The 17617-nt window shown below is 23.6% G+C and overlaps 1 protein-coding gene across 1 annotated transcript in view; it reads right to left on the bottom strand.

Annotated features, from left to right (window-relative positions):
• Positions 1-17380, bottom strand: part of LOC117173924 (ribosome biogenesis protein NOP53) — a 19016-nt gene extending 1636 nt beyond the window's left edge. Inside the window, exons 1-3 of the mRNA XM_033362571.1 lie at positions 17246-17380; positions 11419-12186; positions 4855-5366 (exon numbers count right to left, since the gene is read on the bottom strand). Of these exons, the coding sequence (XP_033218462.1) occupies positions 4855-5366; positions 11419-12180 (1274 nt within the window). The 5' untranslated portion in view covers positions 12181-12186; positions 17246-17380. The remainder of the gene's footprint in view (positions 1-4854; positions 5367-11418; positions 12187-17245) is intronic.
• Between the last annotated feature and the right edge of the window lie 237 nt (positions 17381-17617).

Raw genomic sequence — 17617 nt, 5'->3', positions numbered from 1 at the left:
TCAACCAAACAGTTGAATTTTTCGTTAGAAATATAATTCTTAACCAAAAAAATCGGATTTTAAGAAAAATAGTTAAATTTACGGTACAAAAATTCCTTTTCATACAAAGAGATGAATTTTCAAATAAAAGGTTGAATCTTTAACTTTAATTGTTGAATTTTATACCTATCAAAAAGATGAATTTTCATTTCATTTTAAAGTGTTTAATTTTCGGTAAAAAATTCCTGTTCATCCAAAAAAAAACAATTTTGTAATCAAATTCAACCATAGAAATGAATATTGAATTAAAATAATGAATCTTAAATTAAAAAAAAATTAATTTGTAACAAAAGAGTTTATTTTTCAACCAAGTAAATTTATTTCTAACGTGAAAGATAAATTTTCAAAATAATAGTTTAATTTTTAAACAAAAAATATCACTCTTCAATCAAATAGTTGAATTTTCCTTTAAAAAAAAAAGATTCAATTTTATCCAAAAACAGAATATTTGAATTTTCCGTTATAAATCTAATTCTTGTCCAAAAAAATGGGATTTTCAGAAAAATAGTTAAATTTTTGTTGAAAAATTGATTTTCAACAAAATAGTTACATTTTTAAATAACAGCGATAAATTTTCAATTAAAATTACGAATGTTCCATAAAAAATTAATTAAAAAAAAAAGAGTTTAGTAATTTTCAACTAAAATAATGAATCTTCAACTGGAATCGTGAAATTTCCAACCACAAATATCATTTTTAAAATAAAATAATGACTATGTAACTGAAATGCATCAGTTTTTAACCAAAACAATGAATTTCCAAACAAAAAGATTAATTTTTTTTACAAAAAATAACGATTTATCAACAAAATACATCAATTTTCAACAAAATAGTTAAATTTTTTCTAAAAAAGATAATTTTTCAGACAGATAGTGGAATTTTCAACTAAAAACTGCCAATTTTCAAAAAAAAAAAAAAATGGAATAGTTAAATTATTAGTTGAAAAAAATTAAATTATAACCTAACTGATGAATTCTTAACTTAAATTATGAATTATCAACGGGAATTGTTCAATTTTAAACCAAAAAGATGAATTTTCAACCATGAAGATTAATTTATACATAAAAAAAACATGAATTTTCAATTAAAAATTATAATTTTTCAAAAAAATAAAATAAAATAAGAATTTAATAATTCAATTTTTTGTTTAAAAAAAGTAATTTTCAAATAAGATGATGAATCTTCAACTGGAATCGTGAAATTTCCAACCAAAAAGATAATTTTTTAATTAAAATGATGACTATGTAACTGAAATGCTTGAATTTGTAACTAAAAAAATGAATTTCCAAACAAAAAGATTAGTTTTTTTACAAAAAATAACGATTTTTCAACAAAATACATGAATTTTCAACAAAATACTTTAATTTTTTCTAAAAAAGATAATTTTTCAGACAGAGAGTTGAATTTTTAACTAAAAAATGGAATAGTTAAATAATCAGTTGAAAAAAAAATAAATTTTAACCAAAACTGATGAATTCATAACTAAAATTATGAATTTTTAACCATGAAGAATAATTTCTACAAAAAAAAAGGAAATTTTCAATTAAAAATTATAATTTTTCAACAACAAAAAAATTTAATAATTCAATTTTTTGTTTAAAAAAGTAATTTTCAATTAAGATATTAAATCTTTATATGTAATAGTTAAATTTTCAACTGAAAATATAAACCTTCAACTGCAATAGTCAAATTTTAAACCAAAAACATAATTTTTAAAATAAAATAATGACTGTAACTGAAATGCTTGAATTTCTTTTACAAAAAATAACGATTTTTCAACAAAATACATGAATTTTCAACAAAATAGTTTATTTTTTTCTAAAAAAGATAATTTTTCAGGCAGAGAGTTGAATTTTCAACTAAAAAATGTGAATTTTCAACAAAAAAAAATGGAATAGTTAAATTATCAGTTGAAAAAAATTAAATTTTAACCAAACTGATGAAATTTTAACTAAAATTATGAATTTTCAACCATGAAGAATAATTTCTAAAAAAAAAAAAAGAAAATTTTCAATTAAGAATTATAATTTTTTAACAAATAAAATTTAATAATTCAATTTTTTGTTTATAAAAGTAATTTTCAACTAAGATATTAAATCTTTATATGTAATAGTTAAATTTTCAACTGAAAATATAAACCTTCAACTGCAATAGTCAAATTTTAAACCAAAATGATAATTTTTTAAATAAAATGATGACTGTAACTGAAATGCTTTCATTTTTTTACAAAAATAACGATTTTTCAACAAAATAGTTAAATTTTTTCTAAAAAAGATAATTTTTCAGGCAGATAGTTGAATTTTCAACTAAAAAATCCCAATTTTCAACAACAACAAAAATGGAATAGTTAAATTATTAGTTGAAAAAAATTAAATTATAACCTAACTGATGAATTTTTAACTTAAATTATGAATTATCAACGGGAATTGTTCAATTTTAAATCAAAAAGATGAATTTTCAACCATGAAGATTAATTTATACAAAAAAAACATGAATTTTCAATTAAAAATTATAATTTTTCAAAAATATTAAATAAAATAAGATGATAAATATTTATATGTAATAATTAAATTTTCAAGTGAATTTTTTTTACAAAAAATAATGATTTTTTAACAAAATACACGAATTTTCAACAAAATAGTTTATTTTTTTCTAAAAAAGATCATTTGTCAGGCAGATAGTTGAATTTTCAACTAAAAAATCCCAATTTAAAAAAAAAAAAAAAATGGAATAGTTAAATTATCAGTTTAAAAAAAATTAAATTTTAACCAAAACTGATGAATTTTTAACTAAAATTATGAATTTTCAACCATGAAGAATAATTTCTACCAAAAAAAGCAACGAATTTTCAATTAAAAATTATAATTTTTCAAAACGAAAAAAAATTTAATAATTCAATTTTTTGTTTAAAAAACTGCAATAGTCAAATTTTAAACCAAAAAGATAATTTTTTAAATAAAATGATGACTGTAACTGAAATGCTTTCATTTTTTTACAAAAATAACGATTTTTCAACAAAATAGTTAAACTTTTTCTAAAAAAGATAATTTTTCAGGCAGATAGTTGAATTTTCAACTAAAAAATGCCAATTTTCAACAACAACAAAATGGAATAGTTAAATTATCAGTTTGAAAAAAATTAAATTTTAACCAAACTGATGAATTTTTAACTAAAATTATGAATTTTCAACCATGAAGAATAATTTCTACAAAAAAAAAAGAAAATTTTCAATTAAGAATTATAATTTTTTAACAAATAAAATTTAATAATTCAATTTTTTGTTTATAAAAGTAATTTTCAACTGAAAATATAAATCTTCAGCTGCAATAGTCAAATTTTAAACCAAAAAGATAATTTTTTAAATAAAATGATGACTAACTGAAATTCTTGAATTTTTTTTTACAAAAAATAACGATTTTTCAACAAAATATATGAATTTTCAACAAAATAGTTTATTTTTTTTTAAAAAAGTTAATTTTTCAGGCAGATAGTTGAATTTTCAACTAAAAAATCCCAATTTTCAACAATAAAAAAAAATGGAATAGTAAAATTATCAGTTTGAAAAAAATTAAATTTTAACCAAACTGATGAATTTTTAACTAAAATTATGAATTTTCAACCATGAAGAATAATTTCTACCAAAAAAAGCAACGAATTTTCAATTAAAAATTATAATTTTTCAAAACGAAAAAAATTTAACAATTCAATTTTTTGTTTAAAAAAGTTATTTTCGAGTAAAACAATGAATATTTACGAAATAGTTCAATTTTGTTAAAAAAAAAACAAATTTTTAGGCAAATAGTGAAATTTTAAACTAAAAAATATGAATTTTCAACAAAAAATGGAATAGTTAAATTTTCAGTTGAAAAACATTAATTTTTAACCAAACTGATGAATTTTCAACTAAAATTATGAATCTTCAACGAGAATCGTTCAATTTTAAACCAAAAATTTGAATTTTTAACCAGGAAAATTAATTTCTACCAAAAAAGAAGAATTTTCAATTAAATAATAATTTAAAAATAACAAAAAAATTTAATAGTTTAATTCTGAATAAAAAATATACTATTTCATATTTCAAACAATAACAATTTTAATTTATAATTAAAAACAGTTTAATTCATCAAAAGAAGACCACTTTTCATCATGTGTTGAATTTTTAACTAAAAAAATTTTTTGTCCAGAGAGAAAATATTGCAAACAAACTGGTAAATGTCTAACCAAATGTTCAACCAAAAATGATTTTAAAAAATAGAATAGTTAAATTTTCAGTTAAAAAAATTAATTTCAAACAGAAAAAAAAAACGATTTTTCAACATAATAGTTAAATGCAGTAATATAAAGCTACTTTTACAAATAAAGAATCATTGCTATTTAATTTTATAATGCAATTTAAACAAAAAATTAGTCACGCTCGCGAAAAAGTTGAGTTAAACAAAAATTGTACAATTCCTTAAATTAAAAATTTAAGTTTAAAAATAAAAATTAAAAATGTTTTAATTAAAAGATTTTCAAATTAAGCATTGTAAACTGAATAATATTATAATTAAAAAAAAAAATTAAACAAACTGCTTAAAAAAATGTTGAAATCGAACTTGGAATAATTGTTCTGCTAAGGATTTGTAACATTCCCGGTTTTGCTGGTTTCCCGGTCCAATGGCCACCCTGAACTCTAAATAAATTAGAAACCACTTTTCCAAATTGACAAAAAATTATTAAAATAATGAAAACTTGGAAAAATCTCCGGTTTTTCCTGTAAAGCCCTGAAAAAACCCCCCCAAAAAAAAAGGGGGGGGGGGAGAGAGAAATACTCACAAAACGCGATGTCCGGGTGCGACAATGTTTCTCTGTTGCAGCGATTTAAATCGATCCTTCAGAATATTTCCCGTAGGTTGTGAATTTCTCAAACTGCCAGTGAGTTCCCCGCCCAGTTGGAAATCTGGCTCTGCCGCTTCAAATTTCACTTTGCTCAAGATTTTCGGCTCGACAGATTTCCTCTCCTTATTTTTCTCGCGCATCTCCCGCAGCTTCTTCTCCTTCGACTCCTTCTTCTGCATCTGCTTCTCGAGCAGTTTCAGCTTGTAGAGATCGGCTCGTTTTTTCTTCTCGACTTTTTGTTCCCGCCGCTGGAACGCCAATTGCCGTTGCTCCTTCTGCTTTCGTCGCTTCTGGAGAGTTTTTTTCTCATTTTTCGCTGGCGGATTCACGGATTTTACAGTTGAGTCGCCATCCTCAACCTCGGAATTTTTGATTTTGTCCTCTGGTTTTAGGGGCAGTCCTTCCGACAATTCCTTCAGGGTGTTCTTCTCTTTTTCTGCTGGGGAAACCTGAAATTTTCCCAGCAATTTGCAACCGAATATATCAACTATATTAACTTAAAATGATATTTTTTCAGCTTGAAAATTAATTTTTCTGCCGTAAAAAATAATAATTTTCAACCAAAATAGTTAAATTTTCTAGAAAGTAGCTTAATTTTTAACCAAACTGTTGAATTTTTAACCAGAAGAAATGAAAATTAGGCAGATGAATTTCTACTGAGAAAAATTAAATTTCAATTAAAACAACAACGATAAAAACAAATTTTCTACAAGAAAGTTGAATTTTATACGAAATTTTTTTATTTTCAACAAAATAGTTTAATTATCAAGCAAAATAGATAAATCTTCAACTAAGAAGTTGCATTTTTAACCAAAAAGAGATGAAATTTCTACCAAAAAGTACATTTTCTACCAAAAAAAAATTTTCAGTCAAGAATGAAAAATAATTTTAAGCAAATTGTTGAATTTTCAACAAAAATTTTATAGTTGATATTTCCACTACAAAACTTTAATAAAAAATAAAAAACAGTTAGATTTGACCAAACAGTATATATTTTCAACATGACTATATTTTGAAAAAAGTGGATTTTCTACCAAAAAAGGACGAATTTTCTACAAAACAGTTTAATTTTATACCAATTTTTTGAATTTTCAAGCCAAAAAGCCTAATTCTCTATCAAACAATTTAATTTTAAAAGCAAGAACATGAAATAAGAACAAAAAAGTTTATTTACAATTAATCGGTTGACTTTTTTAAAAAAATATTTGAATTTGCAGTTTAAAAAAACTTGTTTACAACAAAACGAATTTTTAATTAAATTTTTTAGCCAAAAAAACGAACTTTCAAATAAAATTATGAATCTTCAATGGAAAAAAAAATGAAATTTAACAAAATTCGTTCAACTTTCAACCAAGGAGTGGAATTTTAAATGAACAATTTTTTTGGTTCAAAATTCTACATTCTGGTTACAAATTCTACTATTTACTTAAAGATTTAACTATTTTATTGAATATTAAAATCTTTTGTTAAAAAGTATTCGTTTTTGGACAAATAATTATACTGTATGGCAGAAAATTCATTTTTTTGCTTGAAAATTCATATTTTTTTATCGAATGATTTTTTTTTAACAGTTAAATTTTTAACCAAAAAGATGAACTTTCAAATCAAATTAAGAATCTTCAACAAAAAAATTACTTTTAAACAAAATTGATGAATGTTCAACCGGAATATTTACATTTTCAGTAAAAAAAAATAATTTTTTAATCACAGAAAAACATTTTTTCAACAAAATAGTACATTTTTAAACAGAAATTTTGAATTTTCTACAAACCAGTTTAATTTTTAACCAAAAGAGGCGCAAAATGTAATATTTGATACATTAATTAAAACAGATTTTTATTTTTCATCAAAAACAGTTCAAGTCAACTAAAAATGGTTAATTTTTAACCAAAAAATTGAATTGTCACCAAAAAAAAAAACAAATATTTCACCAAAAATAGAAAAGTTGAATTTTCAATTAAAGAATTTTTTTTTTAATTTCAACTAAAATTTAAAAAATATAAATATTTCACGTAAAAATATAAAAGTTGAATTTTCAATTAAAGAATTATATATTTTTTAAATGTCAACCAAATTGATGAATCTTCAACTGAATTATTCAAATTTGTATTTCCAAAATAAATTTTCGACCACAAAACAATAATTTTTTTTAAATAGTTAAATCTTTAACCAGAGATAAACATTCAAATCAAATGAAGAATATTTCGCGAAAAAATTGATGAATTTTAAAATGGAACAGTTCAATTTTCAATTCAAAAATAAATTTTTAATCAAAAAACAACACTTTTTCAACAAAATAGTTAAATTTTTAACAAAACTCTTGGATTTTCTACAAAATAACCTTAGTTTTAACGATACAATTGAATTTTCAACTAAAAAATATAAATATTTCACGTAAAAATATAAAAGTTTAATTTTCAGTTAACGAATTAATTTTAACAACAACGAAAATGTCAAAAAAAAAAATGAATCTTCAACTGGATTAGTTAAATTTTTAGTTCAAAAATAAATTTTCTACCACAAAACAATGATTTTTTTAGAATAGTTAAATTTTTAACCAAAGAGATGAACTTTCAAGTCAAATGAATCTTTATAAAAAAAATTACTTTCAAACAAAATTGTTTAATTTTCTACAAATTAGATTAATTTTTAACCATACAACTGAATTTTTCAACTAAAAAATATAAATATTCCACCAAAAATAGAAAAGTTGCTTTTTCTATGAAAGACTTAATTTAGAAAAAAAATTCAACAAAATGATAAATGTTTAACTAGGCTAGTTAAATTTTCAGATCAAAAATAAGTTTTTAAGCAAAAAAACAATATTTTTTAATAAATTAGTCAAATTTTCAACAAAACTGTTGAATTTTCTACAAAAGTAGCTTAATTTTTGAACAAAAGAGACCAAAAATGTTTAATAAAAAAAATGTTTACCCAAAAAAAAGTTTAAATCAAAATACATTTTTATTTTTTAACAAAAACAGTTTAATTCAACTAAAAGTGGTTAATTTTTAACCAAACAATTGCATTTTTTTAAAAAGACATTAATTTTAAAATAAAAAAAAAGTTACATTTTCAATTAATAAAATTAATTCTTTTCTAACAAAACACAAATTTTTAACAAAACAGTTAATTTTTAACGAAATAAAATAGTTTTCTACAAAGTAGCTTAATTCTTAACCATACAATTGAATTTTTCACTGAAAATATAAATATACCATCAAAAAATATTAAAGTCAAATTTTCCAGGGAGGAATTAATTTTAACAAATAAAAAAAAATTCAACTAAAGAGATGAATTTTCAATTAAAAAGAACAAAAAAAAAAGGAATAGTTACATTTTTAATTTAAAAAATTGATTGTTTGCGAATAAAACACGTTTTTTTAACAAAACAGTTAATTTTTATTCAAGTAAAAAAAAATTTCTTTACCAAAAATTGAATAGTGAAATTTGAAGTTTCAAAATTAATTTTCAACCAGAAAAAAGTCAACATTTTTCGACAAAATAGTCGAATTTTTGTAGAAAGAAATTAATTTTTAACAACAAAAAAAATAAATTCTCAGCGAAAAATTTAATAATTGATATTTTTATTTTAAATAAAAAAACAGTTGAGTTTAACCAAAAGAGACGAATTTTCTACGAAATAATTGACTTTTCAACCAAAAAGGATACTTTATTACCAAAATTGTATTATTTTCAAAAAATAGATCATTTTTTCACCGAAGCAGTTGAATTTTTAAGCAAAAAATCACTTTTCCACCAAATTTTTGGATTTTTCAGCAAATATTTGAATTTTCGGATGAAAGATTGAATTTTCAACTGAGAAAATTAATTTTCTAACAACAAAACAAGACCAATTTTTGACAAAATACATGAATTTTCAACCAATTAGTTCAATTTTCAACTAAAAAAGATGAATTATCAGCTCAAAAGTGAATATTTAAATTTTTAATTAAAAAAATTAATTTACAAGCAAAAAAGAAAGGAATTTTCAACATTATAGATAAATTTTCATTAGAGTAAATTAATGTTTCATAAAACACTTGCTTTTTCTATCAGGAAGATTAATTTTTTATGGAAAAAAATAAAAATGTCAACAAAATACATTTATTTTTGTCAAAATAGTTGAATTTTCAAAAAAAAAAAGTTAATTCGCTACCAAAAAGACGAATTTTTAACAAAATACATTAATTTTAAAGCAAATAGTTAAATTTTCACCTAAAAAAGAAGATAAATTTATAATAAAAACAAAAAACAGTTAAGTTTTTAATTAAAAAATATAACTTTCAATCAGAAAGAACGGAATTTTTAACAAAATAGTTAAAATTTTCACAAAATAGTTCAATTTTCAACCAGAAAAAAAGACATATTTTTAAATAAAAAGATAAAAATATCCATGAAAATAAAAACTAGAAGTTGTTTAAAATTTTTTCGAATTTAAAATCAATTTTAAAAATTTTTTCCGAACTTCTAAATATATTTTAAAACGAATCGAAATTTTCCTACGATTTTGATAAAATCCTGCAAAATTAAAAAAGTCTGAAAATCTTCCAGATTTTTTTTTGCTAATTGTGGAAATCTTTTAAATTCTTTTTAAATAATTTATTAAAATGAAAAATCATTTTCAATTTTCCTCGGAATCATAAGAATTTTTTAAAATCTTTTGAAGCCCTTTGTCATTCACAAGACTTAAAAAGCTGAAAATTTTTTTTTTCTTTTAATCTAGAAAAATCTAGATTTCTTTTTAAATTTGTGGCTATTTGACCCTAAATTTCGGTACACACAGTTCGCTTAAATTATTTGAAATAATTTCAAATTTTCGATTAATTATTTTAGATTTTTTAAACTTTTAAATATCTATTAAAATGACTAAAAAAATTTCTTTAAATAATGAGTCTTCAATTCTTATTTATGCAAAAAAATGGAAAAATTTAACTTTAAAATTATGTTTTTTTTTTTAATATGAATAAATTGTTTACTTTTTAAATATTTGGTTTCAAATAAATTATTCCGAATAATCAAATATTACTAAATATGAAATAATTATTCTTTTTCTTCCTTAAAAAATAATTTGAGTGGGATAAAAATAGAATATTTTAGACTCAAACGATATTTTAATAAGATCCATTTTTGACAAAAAATTTAATATTAAAATTTTAATTGAAAAAATTAATTTTCATAAAGAAAATAATAATTTTTCCAGAAAATACTTCAATTTTAAACTAAATAAATAATTTTTCAAATGAAATGATGATTCTTTAAACAAAAATTAGAATTTTTTTAAATAGAACTCATTTTCTGCAAAACAGTGAGATTGTCAACAGCGAAGGCAGGATTTTTAACTCAAAAAAAATGAATAAATTTTAAAAAAAAATACATTAATTTGGTAAAAATAGCATTATTTTTTAACTAAAAAAATTTTTTGAACTAAAAAAAATATTTTTAAAAAACTGAACAAATTTGATATCAATTTAAAAAAATAAAATAAAAATTGAATAGTTAAATTTCCTGTTCAAAAAATTAATTTTCAACAAAAAAGGATAATGAATTTTTAATGAAACTGTTTAATATTCAACAAAATAATGAAAATTTAAAACAAATAATTAATTTTTTATCACAAAAGACGTTTTTTTCTAGAAAATTCATGAATTTTCAAGCAAATATTTTAATTTTCAAATAAATAGAATAAATTTCCAACGTCAAAAAATAACGAATTCTTAACAAAGAACCAAGGAGATGAATATCAATTAAAATTATTAATCTTTTTTAAAAAAATTGTTCTTTTAAGAGTTTAAGTTTCAACTAAATAGTTGAAATTTGAAATAAAAAAAAAGGAAATTAAAAAAAAACCATTAATTTGGTAAACATAGTATTATTTTTTAATTAAAAAAATTCGATATCAACTTTCAAACAAAAATGGAATAGTTAAAGTTCCTGTTTAAAATTAATTTTCAACGAAAAAAAAGATAAATTTTTAGCAATACTGTTAAGTATTCAAGAAAATAATGAAAACTTAAAACTAATAATTAAATTTAAAAAAAAAAGATAATTTCTCAATCAAAAAAGATTTATTTTTACGAATATATTATTATGAATTTATTTTTAAGTTAAAAGTAGTTCATAAAGTTTCAATCGGACGCTTAAATTTTGTTTAATGACTAAAACTTTCGAAATTAAAGTTTAATTTTTAACATTAAAATTGGAAAATTCTGAACAGATACAGAATCGTTCTGTCAAATCAATAAATCAATACTTAATGTACATATTCATTCTAAAAATAATTAATTTATATGTACAGTTTGATCGAATAAAAAATTTTTTCCATAAAAAATTTTCAATTTCAAACGCTTCTAATTTTTAAAAAGTATTCAAAACAGGATTTTACAATTCTTTAAATAAAAAATGTACGCTTAAAAATATAAAACTTAAAATGAAAATAAAAATGGTTCGAAAATGAAGACCCTATTAATTGAGCAAAAAATAAATAAAAAAGAAATATACCTTCTTGAACATTTTTGTAGTGACCCTCTCCAAGTGCGCCTCCTCCTTTTCAAACTTCAACTGCTTCTCAGCAACTTCCCTGAGTAAATCTTGATGATCAGAAAAAGAAGGATTGTAGGATGTTCCCGGATGTGGAATTTCCACAGCCGGAAGGACCGACGATTTTTTAACCAAGGTCATCGGGGCTCTCTTCCTCTTCCTTCCCGTATTGGCCAAAACGTGCCTCACAGTGTCCGTAGTGTACCACTCATTATCCAATTCCGGAACAATCCTTAAATCCTTTTCCCAGATATCATCATTAAATTCTCCACGCCTGGGCCTCTTCGCTCTTTTCTCGTCGGCTAAATCTCTGTTTTTCAAGGCACCCTTCTCTTTCAGCTTCAGAATTCCATTTATCTTCCTCTCGTTCTCGACTCGTCTCGTGATCGGATTTTTACGCTCCTCCCGAGTCCTCACGCGATTTCTCTTCGTTATTGGATCCGGAACTGCCGTGTGTGGTTTCAGGACGGAAAAGCATCGCGGATCTTTCAATTTCAACCTGAGACGAGCTCGCCTCTCTGATTTGGTCGTGAGGAGCGTTTCGTCACGGCTTGTATCGACGGAAAAAAGTGCCGAGTCTGGTCTTTCGGAAAATGGCGCACCGAGACGTTCCTCGAGGCGTTTGTTCTCCAGGAACTTGTCGACATCCTTGACATCGACATTTTTGCGCCAGGACTTTTTTGTCTTTTTCGAGACTTTGCGCTTTTTTAGGAGTTCCACCATTATAATCTGCAAGAAGAGAGAATGATCAAGCACAACAGCCGAAAAATGGCCACTGCACTCTCCCCTAGAATCTTTACCGCATTCTCTCTGCTTCGCCTTACCGTTCAGAGATTCTGCACTTTCTTCTCTCCTCCCTTTTCCAATCCTTTCTCCCCTAAAATCTTTACCACATTCTCTTTCCACCTTATTTTGTCCTTAATTTCTCCCTTAAAACCTAGCAATATATGCTCCCATGTTTCATCTGTCCATTCACAAAGAGAATGATCAAGGACAACAGCCAAAAAATGGTAACTGCACTCTCCCCTAGAATCTTTACCGCATTCTCTCTGCTTCGCCTTATTATTAGATTCTGCGAGAATGATCAGGCACAATAGCCAAAAAATGGCCACTGCACTCTCCCCTAAAATCTTTACCCCATTCTCTTTCCACCTTATTTTGTCCTTAATTCTTCCCCTAAAACCTTGCAATATATGCTCCCATGTTTCATCTGTACATTCCCAAAGAGAATGATCAAGGGCAACAGCCAAAAAATGGTAACTGCACTCTCCCCTAGAATCTTTACCGCATTCTCTCTGCTTCGCCTTAATATTAGATTCTGCGAGAATGATCAGGCACAACAGCCAAAAAATGGCCACATCACTCTCCCCTAGAATCTTTACCGCGTTCTCTCTGCTTCACCTTACCGTTCAGAGATTCTGCACTTTCTTCTCTCCTCCCTTTTTCAATCCTTTCTCCCCTAAAATCTTTACCACATTCTCTTGCCACCTTATTTTGTCCTTAATTTCTCCCTTAAAACCTAGCAATATATGCTCCCATGTTTCATCTGTCCATTCAGAAAAAGAATGATCAAGGACAACAGCCAAAAAATGGTAACTGCACTCTCCCCTAGAATCTTTACCGCATTCTCTTACCACCTTATTTTGTCCTTAATTCCTCCCCTAAAACCTTGCAATATATGCTCCCATGTTTCATCTGTCCCTTCACAAAGAGAATGATCAAGGACAAGAGCCAAAAAAATGGTAACTGCACTCTCCCCTAGAATCTTTACCGCATTCTCTCTGCTTCGCCTTATTATTAGATTCTGCGAGAATGATCAGGCACAACAGCCAAAAAATGGCCACATCACTCTCCCCTAGAATCTTTACCGCATTCTCTCTGCTTCGCCTTACCATACAGATTCTGCACTTTGTCCTTTCCTCCATTTTCCAATCCCTTCTCCCCTAAAACCTTACCACACATGTTCCCATGTTTCATCTTTCCATTTACAGATTCTGCACTTTTGTTCTCCTCTTCCCAATCCATCCTCCCTTAAAATCTTTGCTAAAATCTTATTTAAAAATATCCTATAGTCTCTTTATTAAACGCTCTATCTCCTTTCTCAACGTAACTTTTTTTATCGCTTCACAGTCCAATGAATGAAACGTCGTCTTTAAATCCATGAATATTGCTGTCATTCTCCCTTTTAATCCACTACCCATTATAATCTTTAATACCCGCCCCTATGCGTTTTTTCCACTGCCGGTTAACCCATCTTTCCATAAATCTGACCAACCTTTTTCTCTCTATACTCTACTGCACATTATCGACGCCCATTACTTTAGTTCTCTTCCCTCCTCCTCTTTTTTTTATCACACAAATAGATACATTTTAAACTAAAGAGATAAATTTTCAACTTAAATTATGAATCTTAAACCAAAAAGTATATTTTGAACAAAATTGTTGAATTTTGGTTACAAAGTAATTAATTTTTAACCAGAATAATTAATTTACAAAAAAATGTTATAATTATTATCTTTACCAAAAAATATATTAATTTTAAATCAAACTTCGTGATATTCAAACAAACAAAAATACTTTTCGGCAAATTGTTTAATCCTTAACCAAAGTCGATAAATTTTGAACCAAATGGATGATTTTTTACAGAAAAATGTAATTGTTGATAATTCAACTAAAGGGAATTTTAATTTTGATCCAAGAACAGTTGAATTAAAGAAAAATATACTAATTTTCAACGAAATAATTTAATCTTCAATGGAAAAATTAATTATAAAAAAAAATTAACAAAAGCTCAATTTTCCACCAGGAAAGATTTCTCAGTCAAAAAAGAAAAAGAATTTCATAGAAATCGTTAAATTCTTAATTCATTTTCGACGAATTTTTAATAAAGTAACCAAATATTTCAAATTTTAACTAAATAGTTCAATTTTAAGCTAAAAATGACGAATTAAAAAAAATACATGAATTTTTATAAAATTAGTATTATTTTTCACTAAAAAATTTGACATAAATTTTTAACTAAAAATGAAATAGTTAAATTTCCTGTTAAAACAATTAATTTTCAACGAGAAAGGATGAATTTTTAACAATATTTTTGAGTATTCAACAAAATAATGAAAATGTTAAACTAATAATTACATTTTTAATCAAAGAAAGATGATTTTTTAACCAAAAAGATTAATTTTTTTACCTTAAAAAAAACGATTTTTCAACAAAATACATAAATTTTCAAACCAAGAGATTAATTTTTTACCACAAAAAACGAGTATTCAACAAAATACATGATTTTCAACCAAAAATTGAAGCTAAATTTCCTATTAAAAAATTAATTTTCAATGAAAAAGGATTAATTTTTAACAAAATTGTTGAGTATTCACCAAAATAATGAAAATGTAAAACAAATAATTAAATTTTTAATAAAAAAAGATGATTTTTAACCCAAAAGATTAAATATTTGAAACAAAAGACAATTTTTCACCAAAAACACGTGAATTTAAAAAGAACAAATTTCAAAAACAAAAACGACTTTTTCAAAAAGTACTTAAATACTCTACCAATGAGATGAATTTTCAACTAAAATGATTAATCTTAAATCAAAAAGTGCCTTTTAAAAGAAATTGTTGAATTTACTATAAAATATTTCATTTTTACCCAAAAGAGATGAATTTTCATAAAAATAGCTGAGTTTTCCACCAAATTGCTGGATTTTTAATTAAAAAATTACTTTTTCATCAAATCGGTGATTTTTTTTATAGCAATTATTGGAATTTCCAAATAGAAAAGTTCACTTTGTAGTTTTAAAAAATTGATTTTCAGCCTAAAAGACGAATTTTAAACAAAATAGTTGATTTTTCAGTAAAAAATTACCTATTAATAAAATAATTGAATTTTCTATGAAGTAGATTAATTTTTCACAAAATAATTGAATTGCCAACAAAAACATTCAATTTCCAAACAAGAAAATTAATTTTTACGAAAAAAAAACACCATTTTTAAAAATAATATATATTAATTTCCAACTAAATAAGATCCATTTTTCACAAAAAATCTAATAATGAAATTTTAAGTTAAAAAATTTATTTAAAAAAAAAATAATAATAATTTTTCAGAAAATAGTTCAATTGTCAACAGCGAAGGCAAGATTTTGAACTAAAAAAAATAAATAAATTTTAAAAAATACATTAATTTGGTAAAAATAGCATTATTTTTTAACTAAAAAAAATTGATATCAATTTTCAAAAAAAAAAAAAAAAAAAATGGAATAGTTAAAGTTCTTGTTCAAAAAATTAATTTTTAACGAAAAAGGATATATTTTTTATAATACTGTTTAGTATTTAACAAAATAATGAAAATTTGTAATCAAAGAAAGATGGCTTTTCAACCAAAAAGAATAATTTTTTGACGATTTTTCAATAAAATACAAGAATTTTGAACCAAACATTTTTATTTTCAAATTAATAGAATCAATTTTGAACGACAAAAAAAACAAATTTTTAATAAAATACTTAAATACTCAACCAAGGAGATGAATTTCAACTAAAATTATTAATCTTTTGAACTTATTGTTTTTTTAATAATTTAAATTTAGACTAAATAGTTGAATTTTGAACTAAAAAAAAATATTTAAAAAAAAACGAAACAAATTTGATATCAATTTAAAAAAATAAAATAAAAAGTGGAATAGTTAAATTTCCTATTCAAAAAATTAGTTTTCAAAGAAGAAGGATGAATTTTTAATTAAACTGTTTAGTATTCAACAAAATAATGAAAATTTTAAACAAATAATTAAATTCTTAATCAAACAAAGATAAATTTTCAACCAAAAAGATGAATTTTTTATCACAAAAGACGTTTTTTTCTAGAAAATTCATGAATTTTCAAGCAAATATTTTAATTTTCAAATAAATAGAATAAATTTCCAACGTCAAAAAATAACGAATTCTTAACAAAGAACCAAGGAGATGAATATCAACTAAAATTATTAATCTTTTTTTTTTTAAAGTTCTTTTAATAGTTTAAGTTTCAACTAAATAGTTGAAATTTGAAATAAAAAAAAATTTTAAACATTAATTTGGTAAAAATATTATTTTTTAATTAAAAAAATTCGATATCAATTTTCAAACAAAAATGGAATAGTTAAAGTTCCTGTTTAAAATGAATTTTCAACGAAAAAAAGATAAATTTTTAGCATATTTTAAGTTCCAATTAAATAGAATCAATTTTCAACAACAACTAATAACGAATTCAAAATACTTCAATACTCAACCGGAGATGAATTTTAATTAAATGATTAATCTTCAACCAAAAAGTTCCTTTTCAACAAAACTGTTGAATTTTCTAGAAAATAATTAATTTTTACCCAAGAGATAAATTTTCAACAAAATAGTTCAATTTTTAACAAAGTAGATAATGTTTCAACCAAGAAGACGAATTTTAAACAAAATAGTTGATATTTTAGCAAAAAATACCTATTAATAACATTTTTTAATTTCCTAATAAAGTAAATTAATTGTTCAGCAAATAGTTAAATTATCAACCGAAAAACTGAATTTCGGACAAAGAATAATTTTTCACGAAAAAAAAACAATTTCTTTTGACAAAAAATATTAAATTTCATCCAAACAGTAAAATTTTCAACGAAAAAGTCCAAATTTTAAGAAAATAGTTACATTTTCCACCAAAGAATTATTTTTCAAAGTACAATGATAAATTTCTAACAAAATAATTTAATTTTCAACCAACTTCTCCCTTTTTCACTTCGCACCACACACTTTTAAATTTAAATTACCGAATATTTTAGCCTCCGAAAAAAAAATCACTGCATAATAAATACAGGGACCACGAGATTCGTGACACCTAACCTAAAACGTCTCACGTCATCGAAGACTCCACGCAATTAGACAATAGAATGAACCTCGAAGAGATATGTCAATATAATAATTATAATATTAATCCTAACACAAAATCTTCTTTTCCTTTACGGTTTCTTACTCACCTCTTATACGTACTATATAACAGAATCTGCCACAACCTAACAAAATCTTTGAAACTCTTACGATGACTGACCATGATCCAAGAAGCTATGGTCTCGCCACGCGTAACTAAAAAAAAGTGAACCAATCAAATCGCCCGTAGAAATTCCTAAAGTGACCTCCATTTT

This window comes from Belonocnema kinseyi, chromosome 5 (assembly GCF_010883055.1).
Source record: "Belonocnema kinseyi isolate 2016_QV_RU_SX_M_011 chromosome 5, B_treatae_v1, whole genome shotgun sequence".
NCBI classification, from domain to species: Eukaryota; Metazoa; Arthropoda; class Insecta; order Hymenoptera; family Cynipidae; genus Belonocnema; species Belonocnema kinseyi.
Note: the sequence above shows the minus strand (reverse complement) of the source record. Positions and strands in the feature narration are given on the sequence as shown.